Raw genomic sequence first — 15,895 nt, 5'->3', positions numbered from 1 at the left:
AAATGCATAAAACCATAACATAAACTGCACTAAATATTTTGTGTGTGTTATCTGAAGTTGTTGGATTGCATCAAATGCAGAGCACAAATTTCAATATTGCAATGAAGAAAATACAATATTTAATCAGACCAAGACGTATTGGGTCTGTTCAGGCTTGGTGGTGGTATAATGGCGCCCTCCACCAATAGGAACTGGCCACACTTTTTGTACCAACGAAATCTCCAGACATCATGTGCTGTGTCATTGCCAGTGCCAGTAACGGGTAGAGTGTGACCTCTACCGGTCACTCTGTGTATCGCACTGATGTTGTCACCAATGGCACATTCCGGTTTGTTTTTATATTATAAACTGCATTAGATACTATACTACTAAACATACATTAGAACAACAATGAACACGGGTATTATTTCAACCTCTTTATTCAAAAAGGCAGATTTCATTCTCACACCAGCATCCAGATCATTACAATTAATGGAAGAAACCTTGACTTAGAAAATCAAAACCAAATAAAAATTGTTGCATTTCATCACAGGACGCTACGCTTGCATTAGTTGTCGCAGCCTCCATTGTCCATGTAATAAATACACTCAGTGACTCAGTCTCTGCTGGGCTCTGGGATCCATGTCATGTGTCTGCTGGTTCAGCTGGTGAGGCCAAAACAATCAAACCAGGGTTTTATTATACTGGTGTGTGTGTGTGTGTGTGTACTGGTTGCATGACCACAGATGCCGCTGTAAATTAAAAACAAATTGAGTTTTTGAATCACATGTGCTGAAACACAAGCAGCTTACGGAGAAAATCTCTAAATGTCTGTATTGATGAAGGATGAAGCAGAAAGGAGTGTTCCTGCTGCTGTGATGCTTGAAGGGAGAAGCACTTTAAGAGGAGATGAAAGAGAAGCAGGCATCAGATTTGAATAAAAGACTCTTGCGGACACAAACATTAACTGTAGCGGCGTATTCAAACACCGGCGTTCACATAGCATTTGAAACTGAAAGAATGATATTAAACAGAGAATAAAATTGTTCTAAATGCTCCACATCCCGCACACTGACGGCTGAAACAATGACATCATAAGCAACTTCAAACGCCTCTCTGATAATCACACTGGCAGACGTGACGTTGAATTCATCGGGTATTGAGCCACACATGCCTCACATCTCAGCCTTTCTCCTTTTGCCTGCTAAATGCAATAACAGTGCTCCATTGCATGTAAAACCACACGGGTCCAATAAAATCTTAGTTGTAACTTTACTATTATGTCTGATAAAAGGAAATGAAGAAATGCATGAATGCTGGATTAAAAAAAAGGGTAATTCAAACAGAGTGATGACCTGTGACCTCTCAGCTGTGTGGACTGAACACAATCAAAACCTTTCTCAAATGAGGAAAAATACATCAGCAACACGGAGAGAAACCTGCAGGCCGATGCTGCATGAAGCCGGAACTGAGGGCCACCGTGACCGAGACAAGGGTCACTGTGTCAGGTTTGCAATAAGTGAGACTGAAGTTAGAGTTGTAAAGTTTGGAAGTGGAGAAAAAAAAATAGTCAGGCAGAAATGTGCAGTGTCATCCATCTACACTGATGATGTCATTGTTAATGTGGGTGTAAGCGGCGGTGAAATTGAGATCTTGGTCCAAAACCTGTTTCATAATGCAATTTATGACCATTTTAGAGCCAAAGATTTAAATTTTCAGATGATTGTGAGCCACAGTCTTGGAATAATGTCTCTGCCTGAGACCGGGATCAACTGACCTCATGCTCTGGTGTGCTCAGATGGAGATGGATGCTCGGCTACATATTCTTCCTTCCTTCCTTCCTCCATGTTGTGATGAAGGAGTTTCACTTAGGGTTGTTTTTTTTGGTTAAACTCAACAAATTACAAATCTGGTCCCAGGTCAGCAGAGGACTTGTCAACTTTCAATAATCACAAACTCATAAAAATAAGGCCCCGTGGCCAGGCTCCCCTAAAGCGCTGTAAACATAAAGATATGTTCTCACCACTTCACTTCATTACTACTCTGTTCTGAGCCACTTCCAGCATGTTCCGGTGTGTTCAAACATGTCAGAACATCACAGATCACACGTACACAGCTCAAGGAACTGGTCTGAACCTAAATGCAATGCATGAATCAGAATGGGAGGGGTTGTTGTTATTCTGTTTGTTGGCACATACTGGTGATGTCAGGCTAAATTTGAACAAACAAAAGGCTGCTGTGACTCCAAACAGCGCTGATTTGATCGTGACTCTACTTCCTCAGACATGGCAGAATAATCTAGAAGAAAACATACAAATTCAACATAAAAAGGTGGTCGTGACACGGTTTTTCGTTTTCTGCCAAATTTAAGGTTTATCGATCTTATTCTAACAGTGGGAACGCCGCTCCGCTCCAGCGCTCCGACCTCAGATATGCTGTTTGTGTCTGTTTGAACAGGACTGAATGTGAAATGTGGTAGAGTCATGTGACTTCTATCTGAACGCTGCAGCACATTGAGGGTTCCTCCGCTGAAGGACTAATCTCTCTCTCTCATATCACTCACCAGCACATTCAAGTACAAAAAAAATCAGTCAAGGAGGGGGGGGGGGGGGGGGTCATAGTTCCTCAGGTTAAAACCAACACGGGGGAGGATCTTGGACATCTTCCCTCCTCCTTGTCCCTTTTCTGATCAGGTTAAAGGTCAGCCGGGGTTCAATGTAAACACCCGCCGTCCGAGGCGATGGTAAGATTTCCAGCCCAGGCGTCGAGGTGAGGACGCTCAGGGGTGACGAGGGTCTGGAGAACCTCTGGTGTTCTTCATTTATTTTGATTGGTGGATTTACCTTTGCTGCTTGTTATTGTTGAAAGTTTCATATATCACATTAAGAGGTTTCCTCTCTCCCATCTGCAATGCAACTCGTTTGCCGTCGGACTCTATAGTGATTTCTTGGTCATTTTCTTGCCCTTCCTGAGGGAAAGCTTGTTCTTGATGTATCCACGCTTCCTCTTGGCTGTCTGCAGAAAGGAAACAAACAACCAAAAAATGCTGTCATTGGAAGTCAAGTCCTCTGTACACACTAGAATGTCAGAATATTCACTTCACTCATCTTACTTCTAAAGCAAGACTACATATGAACCGACACCTTGGTCTGGCATGATTGCCATTAAGCAAACCTGGCTGGAAGTACAGTGTGTTGGCGTTTGCCCACAGTGTTGAGGATTACAGCAGTTTACCTTTTTGGAGGTGTACTTCTGCTTGGTGGTTTCGGTGGCTCGGAGCTTGTGCTCCAAACGGTCTCTGTTCTCCAGCTTCTTGACCTTATAAATCCTGACCAACCAGTGCTCTGAAGTGAAGGCTTCCTCCAGGTGCTTCAGCTTTATGTCTTTGTTGCCGATCTCAGCATTACGTGTCCGGTCAAACCCTGGTGGTGTCCGGAAGTCCAACTTGACAGAAGTGAATAAAGGCAAAGGTGAATGAAACGACACATCACAGAAGAAGAGAAACTATTTACAGCATCAGGAAGATTAGAATCTAATATTTAACATGCATGTAAACCAGTACAGCTATTATGAAAGGTGACAAACCTGCATCTCTCCAAAACGGTAGTAAGACATTTTGTACATGAGGCAGTTGAGCAGGGTGGGGGATCCTGCTTTATCCACTCTGAACTCTCCCTGCGGGGTGAAGTAGTCACTTTCCTGGGATTTGGAAGGGTGACATGACAGACATAAGTGAACCGACACACACGGTGATCCATGATTGAACTTAATTCTGCAGTGACATCATTTAGAGCAGGCAACTTGCAGTTCCGTTCTTTTATTTTCATCAAACAGTCTAAAGTGTGTCTCTATGCGTCTCACCCTGATGTCCCTCGGGTGCTCCCCCTCTGCGATGCGCACCATCCAGAGGAACTTGTTGATGTCATCGCCCGAGTAGCCAATCACGCCTCCAAAAATGATCAGCACGTAGTCCACGTCCAGAGACCTCATGATCTCATAGGCTGCCGTCTCGTTTGAAGACATGGCCTTGCCTACCTGCAGAAGAGCAAACACATACAATACATGTGAGAGATAATACAATGAATAAAACAAACCAAAACACATCAATTCACTCATTTCACGTGTTTCAGGTCTCTCTTTCTGTGTACAAGTGAAGTGCAGCACCTTTTATGTCTTATAATAAATGAGACTGTTAGAACTATGGAGAAAAAGAAAAGTCTAAACAAACAAGAAAGGCATTACTGTCATCGTATTTCTATGTTTTTGCAAATTAGATGAGTGAGTTTGTTTTTTCATTGAATAACTCCATATTCTATAGCATGAAAGGTGTACCGCCTCTCACCAGTGCTATGTGACTGTTATTCCACGTGTTGTTGTCCACCAGCGTGGTTCTGTTGGCCATGCCTGCTATCTGGTAGCCGTAGTCCCACCAAGACATCACCCTGGCGTGCTCGTCCGTGTTCTGCCTCAGCCAGTAATACGCCTCCCTGAAGTCATCCAGGATGTTTCGGGAGCTGGCGTGTCAAATAACATGTCGTCATGGATACGTCTTTCAACAATATGAGATAGCATACAAGATCAAGACAAACACAGATATACAGATGGAACAATTTGACTGACCCGTCATGGTTGTACGATGCCAGCACCACACTGGGGCTGGAGTAGGCGTTACTGGTGACCCAGGTGCAGTGGACGGCGAACATCATGAGCAGCATCAGCATCAGCATGGTGACTATAGACTTGATGTTGGGGCCCAGACCCTCCTCTGCCTTCTCCTGCTCCGATACGTGTTTTCGCACCTTACCAGCCTGCAGGGGCAGAAGAACTATGTGTGAAAACATCTCAAGACTCTGTATACCTCCAGTTCCCAATGGAGAGGATTCTGCTGAAAGGACGGGAGTATGGAAGTGTAACCTTATCGTAGAGGTTCCCAGAGTTCTTCTTGTCGTCCTCATCGCTGCTGTCCTCAGCAGGGGGACTCTGTCTTTTCAGGTCGTCCCCCAGGTAGTGTTCAAAGACACTGGAGAAGGCCACGGCTGACAGCATGCAGACCACCGGTGTCAGAGTCAACATTAGACGCACCATCACGCCAGCAAAGTACACGGCACTGATGGCGTACAAGGCCACTGGTGAGGGGACGTAACAGAGAGAGAACAACATTTTAAAATCAGCGGCGAAGAGCAAGGAAATATGAATTGACTGTATACTATAGCTGTGCTGTGCCTACATACGACATGTTACATTCAGAGCTGACAAATGTAAAGCGTAGATGGTGACTGGCAGCAGAGAGTGTGTGTATCTTATTGTCTCCACCCATACCATCCTGCTTTTCTGTTCTTAACCGGGATGCAATGATCGAAATTCAATGTCCTTTAGTCAATCTTCTTTCACATTGTATAAAAAACACACTGCCTCTCTGCTGCTGAATTGCTGAGGGCAGCTCTGTTCACTCTGATTGGCTGGTGGACATGAGATCAAAGAGAAAATCTACCAGGCGAGAGAAAAGTATACAGTACCACCACACACAAGCAGAAAACCTATACATTTGTGCACGTGTGGCTTAATGCTGGATTAAAATAAAAACTCAGACAAAGATTACAAGGCAACAGGCAGAGAGAAACAACAATTACATTTGGGTGCGGACTCAAACAACTGGTTCCAAAGCAAACCCTAGTCAGGTTCTACGGCAGCGGTGAAGCAATGTCAAAGCAACCTGAGCCAAACAAAGAGGTGACAAACACCGTAGGGCCGGATACGGAGGACTGGAACTACTAATATACACAGAGCAGAGGGTTTGACAGCCACACCACTGTTTGAGACATATTGTATACACTGCATCGCAAATAACACTTTAAAATAATACCTCAGTTATATGTTTACACACGGGATGTTAGATCATAATCAACATCAATGAAATAGCTTCTTCATTATGTATATAATTAGGAGAATTATAGTGCGCATAAATTGAAATTCTGAGGTCAAGAGAATATGCAGGGAGAGAATCCACACACGCACAAATGAACTGCTAAAAGCTTGAGTCTAAGGAAATACGCTTCAATTGTTTAACATTAAAATCCAAGATCTCATTACCGTCTCAGCATAGCAACTGGGGCTCTGCAATGTTGCCGTAGCAATAACAAGGGATAAAAATGTACTACAAATCTTCCAAACCTTAATTAATAATCAAAATATGCATGCTGGGTTACTTAAAGTGAGCTATTAATAAGAAAATAGGAATTTGAATGTATGTACAGCTTCACAAATGTTGGGTTTGGTTCCTGCTTTTACAAAACTGCAGCAGAGTGTGGGGATTCAAGGGTGAGAGCCTTCAGGAGTCACATCATCACTGACGCTCTGAGGTTTAAAGTCTCATTCAATGCTACTTTTCTTACCAAAGACACGCTCGTCGTTGATGTTCTTGATGCAGAACCAGAGGCCTGCTGGGAAGGTGCAGACAAGGATGTGGAGGTCAAAGAAGAAGGAAACCCAGGTGGTGGGCTGGTGCTCCGACACAGATGCTATGATGGGAATGTGGATCTTGGCGTAGCTGTGGAGAAGTTTGATCAATATATTAACAGTGCAGTGAAAGTGGAAAAGGAACAAGAAAAGGGGGCATTGTTCTTTTCACAGTAGCTATGACATAATGGGTGCATTTTACAGTGTGTGTCAATCCTTTCCTCAGATAAAAACACAATTTGTGGCTCATAGTCTTTGACATGCACTCTCCTCTAAAACCAGATCACAGTCTAGTTTCAGTTAAAGCTGTGTGGGCGGCTTCAAATTGAGTTTGACAGTTATTTTGAATCAAAGAACGACCCCATTACTCTTTACTTTATACCTTTTGTTTGTACTTTACTCTTTACTGCATGGAAACATACACCAGCAGAAAAAAGGAAGTTTGCATTGTGCAGCTGATGCTACAGTTTATCTGGTTTGGCTTTTCAGGCTGAGTGACAGCGAGACCTGCTCCCTACTTAACGGACAAAAAGAGCTTAGACACACCAGAACATGTGATGCATTTGACTTCTCTTCTGGATTTATAAGCAGATTAAAATGCAGAAAGACTGATCACAAAGTCTTCTCTGCTGAATGGGATCAGAGAGTACGAATTGAAAACTGCACAAAAAAACAAAAAACACAAAAAGTACGAGAGAACCGAGGACATCGGTGTGTGTGTGTGTGGCGACATGTTGGTCACATCCAGCAGACCAGACCCCCGCCTTAATTTATGACACTATTACTGGGAATTCTTTGCTTAACGTAGGTAATGATCAGTACAGTAATTCTAGAGCTGCCTTAATTCTGCTGACTTACCCAGTATCCCAGAGGGAGTAGAAGCGTCCGCTCCATGGTGCGATGTACCCTGACCGTGACAAACACACAAACGGCATATAGACTCAGAAATGTGTTAGGCATGAACCTTTAAACACATACACATGTTACCTTATGCATATAACCTTTAGCATGTAATCTCTCACCAGAGGAACATAAAATGACGACGTAACAGAGTCTGGATAATCATAATTGAAATTAAATCTCATCTCACACTCACAAGTGCGTCTTATCTGATGCACCAATCCTTCAACACTTAAGGAAAATATCAGATTTCCTCATGCTATCTGATATCAGTATAGCAAAATGCCTCAGACAGCGGTATGATGAAGGCCAAAGTGTAGCATGTGGACTGACCTGTGTATGTAAGGTATATGACGGAGAGAAACACCACTCCAGCAGCCAGAGAGACCCCCAGGAAGAACAAAGTCTGGAACTCCTGCTTGGTCAGTCTGTCCTTCAGGTACTGGAGGAAGGCATAGACCTGTAGCAGCACAAACACACCTGGAGACACACAACATAACCCAGAATGGAGAGAAAGTCAATCAAAGACAGTCGTTTAGATACATTTGACATCTAAAACTCTGTAACACAAAGGTCTTGTGTTATTATTAGATACATTTTCTTCTATTGACCAAACTTTTGCTTGTTGTAGGCATAAATGGACTGTTAATGCCACTCAATGCCTTTTCCACTTGCTACCAAACCCACAGGTCACTAACCTGCTGCGGCCATGTGTTCACTGGTCCTGATTGGCTGAAAGCCCACAAAAGGGATCTGCATGGACAGGATGAGGCCGATAATGTAAAAGGTGCTGTAAGCTGGAGAGAGAAAACAGACAAAAGTTAAAACTCTACAAACTCTACTACAATGTGTCCATACTGTACCTATACTTCATCTTATTATGTACCCCTCAACATCTGCAGGAGTATCATCACTACCTCTCCAACCAAGTCTCTCTATGCTCATTATTGACTGTTCGGATCAATCTGTGGGGCTGATTAGGCTGCATACAGCATAGGAAACACTTCAGGGGGAACTGCAATCATGATTGACAGGTTATCTCGGTTCATTTTGGTACCCAATACTTCATCTGTTCTGTTTTCTATTGATGACAGCGAGATCACTGGGTTGGATAATAAGGCAGAAAGCGCAGGTTAAATGTTGTAAACTTTCTCCTTTCATTGCAATGTGATTCTGATGACAAGTCAGCTTGAGGAGCGAGGAGAAGCAATCATTGAGATGTTTGTGTCAGAGCCTTGCTTCAGTGAAAGCTTTTAACATTGAATTGCTAATTTGCATTGTCTTGATTCAAGTCACAAGTCTACTATTGTTAGAGTTGTAACATTTCTATCTGGGCAGTCGACAGTCTGACAGTCTCTAGACATCATGCAGGCCTACCTCGAATCAATGGGAACACAAGATTCTTTTGTGTGTGCTGCCTCTCACCTATGTAGACTCGTTTACTGTAACGCTGCATGAGCAGTAAGACGAAGACGTGAAGAGGAATAAGGTTGATGATGAAGACATAACCGCCCCAAGCTGAAACCTAAAACACACACAAAGACAATAAGGTCATTTTCTCACTGCAAAATAACACATGTAGTGAGAAATGGGTAATGATTTTGAATACACAGCTGTTTGCATGAACAAGAGCATGCACACGTTTGCTGCAATGCTTCTAATCACGATAGAAATTCTTCATGAGGTGATACTGTAGGTTGATACTCACCATGTAGAAGTAGGAGAGGCAGCATCCGATAGTCCAGAAAACTGATCCAGTCTTCACTGATTTCACCTTAAGTGTACAGAGGAGAACAAGAAAGCATTAACCATTAAAAACACAACAACAACAACCTTTGCATTTCATCATGGTCAGATTAGCACATGAAGTCATACCCAGAGGTAGTAGGTGAACTGCAGTGCAAAAATGGCGATGCCTTCATTGTCGAAGGAGCCGGCCACGGAGCGAGAGATGTATCCGGGCACGATGGCGATGAAGCAGGCTGCCAGGAGCCCCGCCCCCTGGTTCCACAGCTCCTTCGTCAGTAGGTAGGTGGAGATGGAGGTCAGGCCACTGAACACGGGTGCCAGGAATACACATACATCTCGGATGTGGACAGAGATGTGCAGCAGGTTGAGCACATAGTGTATGAGTCCTGCTGTGGCCATCAGGCCTGGGTACACCTGCAGGATAGGAAACCGAGAGGAAGAGTGCAGGGATTAGTTAGGCTCTCTTCTGGCAGGAAGCTCAAAGGTAATCCATCATATTTAGTAGGAAATGGATCCTATTAAAGCCACCCAAAGAGATGTTAATGATCAATTAATAACAATAAAGAATTGAATCAATCATGAATATGATAAACTTCTGCACACACAACTTACCGTGCCCCCCACTATCCTCCCCAGAGGGTACCAGGCTCTTTCATCAAACCAGTTGAGGAACTCATAGAAGCCATTGGTGGCCAGGTGGTATGTTGACCTGTAGTTAAACCTGCAACAATCAGCAAGAGACAAATAGATGGTTATTCATGCAGGACAATCCACTACAACTAAACACAGCAGCTACAATATATAACAGTATAGGACTGATCAACCCTATTAACCCATACCTGCAAACTAGTCCTATTCTTGGGTTAGATGATGTATAGGACAGTGAGCAGTGTATGCGTTTCTACTTGCACCATGTACAAAAAATTTCTATAACTTCCGCTCCGAGCAAGAACAGCTGCAGTCCTACACACTGTGATCCAATGTGACTCCAATCATTCATATTCATAGGGATTCTCCATAACACAACTCAAATAACAGATGGAGAGAAAACAAAAAACCCTGTACATTGTGACTACTAATCACCAAATGATAAGATACAGGGGGAGAAAACACACTTCAGCAGAGAGAACAGAGAGATAAAGAGGCTCACATAGAGATACACACATACAAAGGTGATTTGGTTTGGTTTACTGAGTGTCAGGGAAGTGAACTAAAGTGAGAGTGCGCCAGGGAAAGGAAGCAAAGCCTGTTTGGAGCCCAGAGGGGAGGGGGACCTAAGAAAGCAACCTCACACAGAGGATTTATTACAATTTCTCATCAAATTCCGCCAAATCCTTTACTGTGGTAAGCAGGGGCAGGCGAGGAGACACAATGAGGATGACGGCGCAGAGAATGACTGGCTGATTACAACATAGCACCCAAGTGTGGCTTTAGGCTTAAGCCAACACACACTATTCTTCCTCCGCCCACTCTCTTTGCAGAAACCAGATTAATCAAACGCAACAATCTCAAAACTAAATCCTTCTGCTCTGTTTGTACACAAGATAGATATGGTATCATAACTTAAATCAATTCTTCACTCCCCTGGGTTTGTTTATTTTGTGTGCAGGTTGCTTCTACAAATTGGGAAGAAATGTGAACATTCCCACAGGAAGCAGAGATCCTTTTTTTATTCTCTTAATCACCTACAACAGTGGAGGAGAGATAGCAGCAATGGACAACGGAGACGGAGATCAAACATGGTCTCAAACTTCACCAGTAAAAGAGGCTATTCACAGATTTAAAGTTAATTTCACGCTTGGGGCAGCTCCATTGGAAATTTGCTTGAACTCAGCACAGTAGCCATTATGATTCCAAACTACTATTTGCCAACATGTTGCCTGTGCAATATTTTAATCAAACCCAATATCAATGGTAATGTTTTCAGTGAGTTAAACATAGTTGGTTATTCCAAAAAGAAACTTATTCATGTGTTTAGTTTGCAAGTTGACAGCACACACAGACACAGCCTGTTACTTCTCTCCATGTGTCAACAGATTACTTTTTACAAACCTTTTCTGTTTACAATAATGGTTTTGAAAGGCAATGACTGTCTAACAAAATGCTAATGGAAACCAAGGGGCTGTCAAGAGGGGAGGAGATTATCTAGGAGGCTAATGTGTAATGTGTCAGTGTGGACCTATTTCTGAACAAGTCACACAAGGCCAAGAGGAAAGAGGTCAGTTGGATAATGAGGCCTAAACAAATTAGCTGAAAGTACTGTGGTATACGTGGGAGCCATTTTCATGAACTGCAATCTTTGAAATATGTAAACAGTCAACGACATTGAACTGCTCAAAAATAAAAAATGTCTGATAATGAGAGCATCGTCATGGATGTTAGTTTTTACTGGCCTCATCATCATGAATGATGTCAGTGGTAAATGATATCATCATGGTGAATCCACAAAGAAGCCACCTTCGTTGTTGACAAGTTACAAATTGGCTCCAGCAAAAGAGTCTCCACAACAGCCAGGTAAGCATTAACCAACATACAAGAGGCGGACCGAGTCACTGGAGTCAACCCAGGCCACATGCTTCTGATGTTCCCATCCTTCATTGCATCCACCTGAGGCCACATGTCAGTACTCGTGCGATGGCTGAAATATACGAGCCGTGTGAACAGGTTGTTCACCTTGTCGCTCAGTCTGCTAAACCTGTCAGAACCAATGAGTGATGCGTCTTTCAGAAGCTTCTGCGTCGGCCTCTCCTCCACTCTGCTGCCCCAATACTCCTTCATCTACTCTGCACTTCACGCAGGGAGGAAGAAGGAGGGTTAGGGGAGGCCGGGGTGATGGGGTGATGGGGGGGCGGGGACTAGCACCTGACAGCACTGATGCTTGGCACTGAAGAATCCGGTTTCATACTGACTCGCTCAAACTGTCAAAGGAGCTGCCCAGTGGTTCAAACTGTGATGACCTCTGTAAGCGCCACTATTGTCAATGATACGAGACATGAAGACTGGACTTGCTCTCATAAATCAAAAGACATAACCCAGCATGGCAGAGTCCTGCTCGCCTGGATCCCATTTTTGTTTTTACCAAGAATTACTAACGCAATCCACACAAGGTTCTTACTCTCAACTTAAGTGGTCCTCTTTGACCCCCTTTATAGTTTTGCCAGCAGCCCTGGAAACTGCACTGAAGATGAGAGGACAGAAAGCAAGCAAGGAAAAAGAATTGGATGTGAAGAGACAGCCACATAATGAAACCAGTGGAGCTAAATGAAGGATCCGTTCTCCTATTGTTTTTCTAATTTCATTTAATCTGCCCTCCTTTTTATTTTTGAACAGTCAAAAGAACATTTTCCTCTCGCACAGATGGAGGAAAAACAAGATCCTCTCAGCCAAAACAAATACAGCCCCTAATACATGTGCATTACAGAACACAAGCTCTCTTACTCTCATCCTCTGAGTGCCTTGTAATTGTGCACAGCTGATGACCCATTGAGCAACACACACACATCATCAAAGGCTCACACATCATCAACTCCATCCACAATAAACACCACGCCATTTCCTATTATCTTACATTTATGTAAGTAGGACCCAAGAGAATAATGCCCTCATATTAGATGGCTTCCATTGTAATGCTCTTTTCCTTTGCTGGGTTCTTTACCTGTACGTTCCAGCTGGTGAGCTCCTTCTCCAACCACTCTGCAGACGTGATTCAATTCAAGCAAACTGCAATTATTTGTACTTATAGCTCATTTAATGTTTGGCTTCCTGGATGTCACTACCAATGAGGAGAAAATAGGTTTACATTGGAGGAGCGTATTTGAATGCAGTCAACAGTTTTCAGGCTGCATTGATATAACAGATCTGAACACCAACTGACAGTAAGAAGGCTATCTGTCTGATCTGACTGCTTCATGCTGCTCACAAAATGCTTTGCTGTTGCATCAAACGGCTCCATCTTCTAAAGGAAAAATACAATTAACTAGCCATGTCACAAAAACATACTGATACGTTTATTACACACTCGCAGGGCTCTGAAATGGTCCATTTCTTTGTTCAGGTTTCTCAAAGTGAGGTGCAGAAAATGAGGGATTCTACCCTCTGCTTATACTTGGGGGAGAGATGTGAAGCTGGAAGTGTAACCCATGTTCCTGGCCCCAGAAGAATCATTAAATACTTACAATGAAAGTGCAATGCACACCTGGGTTAGGCAACAGCCCCTCGATGTATAAATAAAACCTTGGCCAGTTACTTGCACAAGGACAGAACTCAAACCAAGGTAGTAGTGAAAGAACAAGCAGGAGATCAGCTTTGATAGTGTCCGCCCTTAAATGCTTTGTTAACTGTAACCTTAGTGCTTCTTAGAAACCACATTTAGTGAAGAGAAACTATTGTTCTGTGGGTTCTTCTGCCTCATCTTGCAGTCAAGTCTGCTGACCCAAGTGTCACACTGTCAGTTGCTGCCTGGCTGCCTTCATGTCTCAGACACTGTGAGGACACACATTTCCACTCTCAGTAAAAGGATGCCAGAGTGTTCCAAGTAATGGAAATGCCACGTTCAGCAACACAAACTTATCACAATCAAACCAAAATAGCAGTCTTACAGCCATGTTCAAACAAGGCTAAGCGGTTACTATGTAAAATAAATGTAATTACTAACTACATGCTATAGTAGTTTAACCTTTAAGAGACACTATATCATATAATGATCCACGAGTACAAGGAAGTCGTTCAACACAACAGACACCTGCCTCTTACAGTGCCATTCATTGGTTTGAGCGCACCATCCATCACAGATCGTGTCTTTGCTCTAGGAAAATAATAATAAGTCACAGTCCCGGTTTGGCTGCGGCACGGAAACGGAAGAAATCAGCGCAGAGGTGATCGGTGAGTAAACAAAGAGGAGATACGGTACATGCCAGGCGGACTTCAGCCTGTAACCTTACGAGTCCGGTGGCCTCTTTCCGGGTTCAAGCCGCGGTGTCACCCAAAGCAAAGCTAAAGCCCATCTGTCACTATTGTCTTTACATCCCACCCCCCACAACATGCACTTTATAATCCTCCTCAAGAGCAACAACAGCACATCCAAAGCCTCCAATAGGCAATCGGATTGTTACACGGGTACTAATGAGTGTGTAGTAGTCTTAATGTTATAAGTCAAGGCAGAAATCTTCAGAAATATGTGGAATGTGACATAATAGCCTGGTGGCCCCGGTACTGAGGCATCAACTGTGCTACAAGGACATGGTTGCCTTCAATGAACCTAGGCGCCTCTCCAGATGAGATGTTGTAACCCGCTCACCTGACGTGAAAAGAGAAACTTCCTTCTTGGAGCAGCCTAATAAAAGGGGTTATTTATAGGCAGCACATCTTAGAAACACCTCCAAGTCTACTCACCAAGGGTCAAACTCGTGGATGATGCTCTCGAATCGGATGACAGCGAAGAGCCTGGCGCTGAAGCCGGCTAGCCAGGCCAGGAACAGGATGGTGAAAGACAGCAGCGACTGCCACCCGGCCGGCTGGGACAGGCCGGACAGACCTGCTCCTGCGCCGGCACCGCTGCCCCGCTCGGCTACTGCGGCTGTCGTGCTGCTGCGTCCATTCCCGGAGTAGGGCGCTCCGGAATTCAGCCCAGATTTGTGTTTGATATCGGAAACCGGGTGATGCTCCGCCATATTCTACGTCAGTCCCGTCGTGGCAAACAAGCAAAGCGAGCTATCTGGTAGCACAGGAAAGAAGCCCCCCTTCTTCCTTTTCGGTGCCACGCTCCACTTCCGAAACCCCTCGCGACACCTTCCGAGCCGGGCGCCCCCAAACACCGACCCGAGACGGTGAACTTTCTTTCCGCACTTCCCACCGACCACAAAAACGAGCAAAATCCTGCCCAGGAGTCACATAGCAGCTCGGTGTAGCAGCGGCGGCTCTGTAGCGGTGACACATGCGGCACAAGCAGGAGCAGTCAGTCCCTCCCTCCTTCCTCCTTCCTTGGAGCTTGGACGGAGGGGGCGGGACTAGCGAGTGAAGCAGGAAGAGCTGTCAGCCAGTCACAGCGAGACAGGTACAGCCGAGAGGAACGCGTCTCCCAGTGTCAGCCAATCACGTGGCAGGACGTTTTTGACAGACAGAAAGACTGACCAATGTTGAAAGAGCTGCTTGGCCGTGGCAGATGAAACGCAGACGGTTTGTGACCGACATTGAGAGTAGCGTATCGCATGAGAACAGCACGCGCACGCCGGTGTCGCATGAGCCAATGCGATAAATGAATTTCACAGCAAATATTGACTGACCAGCAGCCAATGTGACAGGCGGTTGAGTCTTATAAGGCCAAATGCGCGCCCAGACTGCGGCCACTCATTCTGTATCACACCACCAGTACTGAGACATTATTGGTATTATCACAAGGCATTTGTTTAGACTTTGGAGTCCATGCAACTAATGAGATAAGAAGATTCCATTCTATTCTACTCTATTCTCGCCAAAGAATCCAGGCCGATGTGTTTCTGTGGTGTTATGAGACTCCAGATATCCTATAAGCCTACTCCTCTTCCGACATGGGAACATTTTTACATGGCTCATAGCCCATAGCCCAGCAACTTCCCAATAAACCCTGGTTGTGTGTGGTGTATTTGCATATCTGTTGCATATCAGGTGTTACAATCTGGTGTCTGCGCTTCTGTAACACATACAGAGGTTTTGCAGGTTCCTCTTGTGCAATGGGACTACTTATATTTTAATGTATGAATGGAACTGTGTGTTGTTTATTTATTGTTGTTTATTTATTACTGTCCTGAGATTCAGGCACAGCACAAATACATTT

At 44.2% G+C, this 15,895-nt stretch overlaps 1 protein-coding gene across 1 annotated transcript; it reads right to left on the bottom strand.

Moving 5' to 3' along the window:
• Positions 1 to 403: 403 nt before the first annotated feature.
• Positions 404 to 15,060, bottom strand: LOC143003197 (dolichyl-diphosphooligosaccharide--protein glycosyltransferase subunit STT3B-like). The gene is made up of 16 exons (XM_076153716.1): positions 14,476 to 15,060; positions 9,697 to 9,805; positions 9,211 to 9,498; positions 9,044 to 9,109; positions 8,761 to 8,860; positions 8,034 to 8,132; positions 7,669 to 7,815; positions 7,294 to 7,342; positions 6,372 to 6,526; positions 4,894 to 5,105; positions 4,600 to 4,787; positions 4,322 to 4,493; positions 3,841 to 4,014; positions 3,565 to 3,678; positions 3,214 to 3,423; positions 404 to 2,994 (listed from the first exon to the last, which is right to left on the bottom strand). Exons 1-16 carry the CDS (start codon positions 14,751 to 14,753, stop codon positions 2,914 to 2,916), a joined length of 2,442 nt encoding a protein of 813 aa, XP_076009831.1. The 5' UTR covers positions 14,754 to 15,060; the 3' UTR covers positions 404 to 2,913.
• Positions 15,061 to 15,895: the final 835 nt, after the last annotated feature.

The sequence above is a fragment of the Genypterus blacodes genome, unplaced genomic scaffold (assembly GCF_046128005.1).
Source record: "Genypterus blacodes isolate CSIRO-AG114 ecotype Tasmania unplaced genomic scaffold, CSIRO-AGI_Gbla_v1 ptg000059l_1, whole genome shotgun sequence".
NCBI lineage: Eukaryota > Metazoa > Chordata > Actinopteri > Ophidiiformes > Ophidiidae > Genypterus > Genypterus blacodes.
Note: the sequence above shows the minus strand (reverse complement) of the source record. Positions and strands in the feature narration are given on the sequence as shown.